The sequence below is a fragment of the Pyrus communis genome, chromosome 15 (genome assembly GCF_041283825.1).
Source record: "Pyrus communis isolate YQ-2024b chromosome 15, ASM4128382v1, whole genome shotgun sequence".
Taxonomy (NCBI): domain Eukaryota; kingdom Viridiplantae; phylum Streptophyta; class Magnoliopsida; order Rosales; family Rosaceae; genus Pyrus; species Pyrus communis.
The window spans coordinates 16543645-16550553 of record NC_142579.1 but is presented as its reverse complement, the minus strand read 5'-3'; the positions used below and the strand labels follow the sequence as shown (position 1 = coordinate 16550553).

General features: G+C 36.3%; 1 protein-coding gene across 5 annotated transcripts; it reads left to right on the top strand.

The window, feature by feature from the left end:
* Positions 1-2162: 2162 nt before the first annotated feature.
* Positions 2163-5800, top strand: LOC137741197 (putative mediator of RNA polymerase II transcription subunit 26c). Of its 5 annotated transcripts, XM_088686432.1 has the most exons (11): positions 2268-2375; positions 2488-2515; positions 2983-3829; positions 3941-4009; positions 4193-4278; positions 4398-4465; positions 4591-4640; positions 4724-4757; positions 4869-4993; positions 5250-5343; positions 5442-5800. In XM_088686432.1, the coding sequence occupies exons 3-11, from the start codon at positions 3455-3457 to the stop codon at positions 5582-5584; spliced, it is 1044 nt and encodes a 347-aa protein (XP_088542558.1). In that variant the 5' UTR covers positions 2268-2375; positions 2488-2515; positions 2983-3454; the 3' UTR covers positions 5585-5800. The 5 variants fall into 5 exon arrangements, with proteins under 5 accessions (XP_068337104.2, XP_088542557.1, XP_068337103.2 ...); XM_068481003.2 differs by lacking the exon at positions 2488-2515 and having other exon boundaries at positions 2163-2375; positions 3168-3829; XM_088686431.1 differs by lacking the exon at positions 2488-2515 and having other exon boundaries at positions 2215-2375; positions 2986-3829.
* Positions 5801-6909: the final 1109 nt, after the last annotated feature.

The window sequence follows — 6909 nt, the reverse complement described above, 5'->3', positions numbered from 1 at the left end:
AAAAAAAAATCTCGAATAAATAAACGAATTATTCAACTCGACCCAACACAATTTTGTTTTGGAAGTTTGAATATACTCTTCACTTGGCTACTTACCCAAAAATTCAAGTATTTTTATTTTTTTTGTCAAATGACAAATTTTGTTAGATTAGATGTTAGAATAGACATTGATGAAATTTAAATCTACACTGTCATTAAAAGATTCCATGCATCTCTACCACCGTAATAAAGAGCCACTAACCACGTATTTTTAATTGAATTGAGCAGTGAAATAGAAAACCCAATTGAATTGCCTAATTATTTTGGGTGAAGTACAAAAAACCACCTCAACTATTGGTGTCACAATACTTTCATACCTCATCTTTTAAAATTGACAATGTCATACTTCATCTTACAAATTTGTGCCAATATTATACCTTCTATTAGCCTGCCGTTAATTTGTTAGTTAAATGCTGATGTGACTTGATCTAGACCCCACTTTCTATTAAAAAATTAATACAATATTAAAAAAACTAAAAAAAAAAAATCATTTAATATTTTTAAATATTAAAATAATAAAGAAAAGTTAAAAAACAAAAAAACAAAACTTTTCGTCTCTTCCACCAGGGCTCCCCCCTTCTCTCTCTCTCTCCCCATCTTCATCTTCTTCCCTGCTTAATCATCAACCCCAAAAAAAAAAAAAAAAAAAAAAAAAAAAAATTTGAAAACCCATCAACCCCCAACCCCACCGAAGAAGAAGAAGAAGAAGAAGAAGAAGAAGAAGAAGAAGACACCGAAAATTTGATAATGTCATACCTTATCTTACGAATTTGTGCCAATGTTATACCTTCTGTTAGCCTGCCGTTAATTTGTCAGTTAAATGTTGACGTGACTTGATCCATACCCTATTTTCTATTAAAAAATTAATAAAATATTAAAAAAACTAAAAAAAAAATCATTTAATATTTTTAAATATTAAAATAATAAAGAAAAGTTAAAATACAAAAAAAACAAAAAAAAACAAAACCTTTTGTCCCTTCCACCAGGGCTCCCCCCTTTCTCTTTCTCCCCATCTTCATCTTCTTCCCTGCTTAATCTTCAACCAAACAAAAAAAAAAAATTTGAAAACTCATTAATCCCCAACCCCACCGAAGAAGAAGAAGAAGAAGAAGAACAAAAAAAAAAAAAAAAAAAAAATTTGAAAACCCATCAACCCCCAACCCCACCGAAGAAGAAGAAGGAAAAAAAAACACCCTAACCTAGTTCGTCCCCACCCCCCACCCAAAAAAAAAAATCCAACCCCCTGCAACCCAGAAAGAAGGAGAAGGAGGAGGAAAAAGAAGAAGAAGAAAAACAAAAAATAAAAAAAATAAAAACCCAGATCTCGTTCGCCAGGTCAATTCGGCAGGTGGAGAACCGGGGCGCGGAGAAAATGGGGGGAATGGGTGTGGAATTAAGGAATGGTGTGTAGAGGAGGGAAGAGGGTGGGTACGAGGTTGGGTGTGGGTGCGAGGGAAGATAATTGGTTTTTTTTTTTTTTTTTTTTTTTTTTTTTTTTTGGGTTGCAGCAGATAGGGGGAAGATGAGGAAAAAAGATGAAGATGGGGGAGAAGAGAGAGGGCGCGCGCCGGGGGGGGGGGTGGGGGTGGAAGGGACAAAGTTTTGTGTATTTTTTTTTTCCTTTCTTTTTCCTGGGTTGCAGCAGGTAGGGAGGAAAGGAGATGAAGATGGGGGAGAAGAGAGAGGGCGCCGGGGGAGGGGGGTGAAGGGACAAATTTTTTTTTTTAATTTTTTAATTTTTTTTATGGGTTGCAGCATGTAGGAAGAAGAGGAAGGGAGATGAAGATGGGGGAGATGAAGATGGGAGGGGAAGTTTTGTTTGGTTTTTTTTTTTTTTTTGAACTTTTCTTTATTATTTTAATATTTTAAAAATATTAAATGATTTTTTTTAGTTTTTAATAATTTTTTAATAGAAAATGAGTCTCGAATCAAGCCATATTATTATTTAACTGAGAAATTAACAGAAAATTGACGGAAGTATGACATTGGTACAAATTCGTAAGATGAGGTATGTCATTATTATTTTAAAAGGATGAGCTATGAAAATGTCGTGAGACCAATTGTTAAGATTGTTTTTTGTACTTTATCCGATTATTTTTGTTTGCATACTTGGTTTTGCTTTTCAGATTCATCAACGGCCATTGGATTAAAATTTAGCTAATCGAAAGGTCAAAAGTGGGTTCGCACAGTCGCACTACGTGCTGATTCGCCTTTCAGAAAATTCCATGATTTTATTTCTATCTGTAAAATAAACCGGACAAAAGAAGGAATTAAGACAGCTCACAGCATCCTCCTCCCTCCTCCGCTGGACGGCATCTCCTTCTCTCATTCTCCTCGGTATTTTTCCATTTCTATCTTTCCTCAGATCTGACTTCCTTTTATATTACTTTCTTTATAAATTTCTCTGAATGTAGGATTAGGGTTTAATTTTTTTGTTTTTTTTTTCCAGATTAGGGATTTTCAGTTGTCTAATTTTGGTATGTTATCTAAATCGTAAACATCATTCTGTTTAAATGTTGCTTTCTGTTTGAATTCAGATTGTCCTTTTTTTTATTTTTTTTATTTTTTTAATTGCTGTTTATTTAAATATTTATTGGCTGCTCATGTGCTTTTCCAGATTAGAGATTTTAATATTTTCCTTTGAATTGCTGTATTGTGTATCTATCTCTGTATTTAGTGTGTGTTTACTCTCTAATCTGAATTTTGCTGATATGATGATAAGCTGCTTAATTGTTTACAGGACTCTACTGTTTTTGCTCTATCCGTTTTTCATCTTTTTTTTCATTTGCTCTCTAGTTTAGTAAGCTTTTTCATTTGGGTGCTCTGCATGTATTTGGTTTTCTGATAGCACTACATGAGCTTTGACGTTCTCTAAAAATGGATATCTATGGTTCATTAACCCTTTTTTCGACTGAAAATTTGTCTATTTCTTTTCCGGTTTCAGCAGTTTGTGAAAGCGATAAAGTGTAAAGAATTTTGATTGGACATTGCTTGGTGGGATTTGATAGAGGGCAGAAAGAATGTAGAGTTTTTCTGCCACTTTTTAGGGTTCATATAGGATTTGGAAGTATGGCCATTGCCTGCTCAATTGTCCGAAAAATTCACCCCAAGTCTCATTTAATTGGACAGTGAACAAAGAATCAAGGAACTCACACACAAACCCGGAAAGCAATTCAGTTTTCTCTCATCTTGACTCAGACAATTTGATCTTTTGCCTGGGAGTTCTCTTTGGAGCTTGGATTGTTGAAACGTCTACAACACCGACTCAGATCTCTGCCTTTGGAGATTTGGATGTTGTTTCTTGTGATGATTAGACTTTTATAACTCCATTCATGATCTGGTGATGCAATCTCAAAATCTGAAAACAATCCATAATCGAGCAGACGGCGTTTGTATTTGACTACAAGGCCGGCACAATGGACCACGACGACTTCCGGACCATCTTAGAAAGCTCGGGAGTGGATATATGGACGTTCATGGACACTGCCATAGCTGTCGCTTTGGCCGATTATGGCACTGAGCTCAAGCACCGGAGGGATGGCATTGTCGAGCGCCTCTATGCCACAGCTTCTGTTCCACCTCAATGCCCGAACTGCGATGCTGATGAGCCTAATGGGCCCAATGTTAACCAGCCCAAAGCAGTTTCACCGTACACTCCGCAGTCTGTTGGTGGAGATGGTGGTGAGGAGGATGAGGAGGATGAGGAGGAGTTGGATCCCTATGCAGGGTTGTTTGATGATGAGACGAAGAATATTCTAGACATCAAGAAGCATCTTGAGGATCCTTATCAGGTCAATTTCTCTTTCTGTCAGTCTTCAATTCATTTCCTTTTTTGGTTTAGTTGTATCTTGTCCTTTTTCGCCTCTTTTTGTATTGATTGTTAGCCACTTTGTTCATGTCAGTCTGAGGATACTCTGGTTGAGTTGCTTCAAAGTCTAGCAGATATGGAAATATCAGTCCAAGAACTCAAGGTAATTATGGGCTGTTCTTATATATGCTCTTATAAGCAGAAAAACACTTCTCTCCCCAATTGTCTCTTGATTTAGTCTTTTTAATTTTTTTTCCTTCTCCAATTTTGAATCCCACTCCACGGTTAATAAAGAGAAAACAAACTTCCACCAAGTTTGTGATTTTTAGTTGTTTGGGATCTTTAGGAGGCTGATATTGGAAAGCGTGTGAGTCAATTGCGGAAGCAGCATCCAAGCGATGTTGTTAGGAGATTGGCAAAGCAAATTATCAAGTATGTCATATATCGTTGCTCTTCACTTGTTGGCGGTGAAAGTCTTTAGTTTGGAGGACATTGAAAGAAAACATAAGTTATTGATTTATTTGGTTGCTTTTTTAATTTTTTTTTTACAGTAAATGGAAAGGTATTGTGAATCAATGGGTCAAGTTACATGGAGAACAACCATCATCTTCAGCCATGGGTAAACATAAGATCCTTATTCCTTATTAATTAATTTAATTTCTCTTCTTGGGAAAACATAAATCGATGTTCAGAAATTGCAAACCTGCCCTAGTCACTTTGATTCTTAACTCAAGTTGTTTGCAGTTGATGAAGACTCACCTCAGCAGAAAATTCCCCAAAATGGTCTTCACCAGGTCAATGAAACATTTATTTTGGATAAAGGTTAGTGGCTGTCCTTTATTCTTGCTTTCTAATATTCAGTTCTTTTAATTTTCAGGTTCCTGATTTTGCATACTCTCCAAATCCTCACAGTAAGTATAGAATCAGATTCTACACTTCGTTTGCAGTTTATTTTAGCTGGGTCCGTTTGTGTTGTTAATACTTTCTTACTATTATTATTAATTTTATCGTTTTTCACACAGATGGGAGTTCTGGATCAGACAAGAACTATTCAGAACCAGAACGCAAGCCAAAGGCAGTTCCTAGGAGGATTGCTCCACCAAAACCTACGCAATCGACCCCTGCGTCTGCTTCTGCTCCTCAAAATGTATGGATACCAAATTCGAGTATCTAACTCTATGTTTGGATGCTGAACTTTTGAGGGAGATAATATAAAATATGAAGCTTATACTTCCAAAATATAAGAAACTGAATTCAACTAAGCCAATTAGTTCAATATATAGCTTAGTCGAGTGCAACTGTAAGTAATCTCAGTGCTGCTTCATAATGTGAATTCTAAAGCCATAACTCGAAGTAAATTGTTTTCACTGAGTTTTGTTTTGTCTCTTAATTGATTTTTGCAGAGACAGATGGGGCAGAAGGAAAGCGATTTAGACTCTGATAGATTGGCTTCTGCAAGAAGACGACTTCAGGCAAATTATAGAGAAGCTGAAAATGGTTTGCTCTTTAACTTTCGACTTCTTGGTTTTATTTTTCTATGTTTTAGTTCATTACATTGGTGTTAATGTTGATTGGAATGTGCCTTTTTTGTGAAGCGAAAAAGCAGAGAACAATTCAAGTGATGGACATCCATGAGATACCAAAGCCGAAGAATTCTTTCATTGCGAGGAACAAGGGCAGTGGAGGAGGAGGAGGAGGAGGCGGCGGAAGTGGCTCTCATCAAGGCAGGCATTGGTGAAAATGGGCAGAGCCTCACACTCGACAGATATATAATATTATAGTACAAAAACAAAGGCTTCTGGGAATTTTGGCTGGCTGACACGCACAAAAGGTGTTAAATCTGCTTATCCTTTCTTATTAAATTTTCATGTATTTAGCAAAACAAGATAAGAACAATTTTTCTATAGTTATTATTAATTGTTTTTTGCTTAATAACAAACACAACATTTTAAAATTTTATCGTTATGGAACCCAGCTATAAACTGTGCCATCTATTTTTTTTCTTTAATTTTTGTTTCTTTTACTTTGGGGTTTGAATAAGACAATGACCCCAAACAATTATGTTTTAAACGTGTTTTCAAGGATCAAGTTTTGAGAGAAATGTGCCATGAGGCCGTTGAGGGGTAGGGGATTTGGTAACAGGATCGTATTTGGATCCTGTTTCTCAGGATCATAGGGATCAATTCATTCTATCAGTTTAGCACTTATCATGGGGCTAAAAATCTTTTTAATTTTTTATTTAAAATTAAACACAAAAAATATCTAATGAAAGCTGGTCGCACAATGTACAATAAACGGTTCAGATAAATTGATTGTTAGGATCCCCTGTATCTGGAGAGGATCCTCATCCGGGAATTTGGGGTGTTTGGCTGGCAGGCCTTGTAGGTGGTGGAGAGGTTGGTGTAGCCCTTGTGGACTTGCACTCGTCATCATCAAGGACCTAAGTATTAAGTATTGTAGTTTGTTGGTGGTGGAGCCTTGGAAGAAGTGAAATCAAAAGGAGATAGGTACCGTACTATTTTGGTCATATTTATAAGTTTGCAAGAAACTCCAGCATAGCATCATCATAGTATAAATATTATTCATTCATGTATAAGTGAAGTACTTAGGTTTGACTCCTTTGAAGTGAGTGGTGAACTCAGAAGATGAAAGGATCCGTCAAATCCAGTCCAATTGAACCCCTCTAAAAAAATCCTTAATTCTGTATACGAAATTTTCAAAAAGTATGCGTGAACCTACAGTCCGGAAATGACAAAATCGATACGAAATTTGAAAATCCAAGAGAAACTAATCAGAGTGGAATGATAATGAAGTCGGAAAAGAAATCTGTCGCTTGTGATTATTGATGGTCAACCACCGGAGAAAATGAGGGAGATGAGAGGTTATTAATCTTGTAAGGACTTCAAGAATATAGGAAACTTAGTGATTCCTTGTTGGATTTGGTCAATCTCAGCAAGGTCAATCTCAGCAAAATCGTCGAACTTCACCCACTGCTCTAGAATTAGGATAATAGTAACATCACTGTTCCGTCTGTGCAGCTACACTGCGGAAGTTGTCGAATCC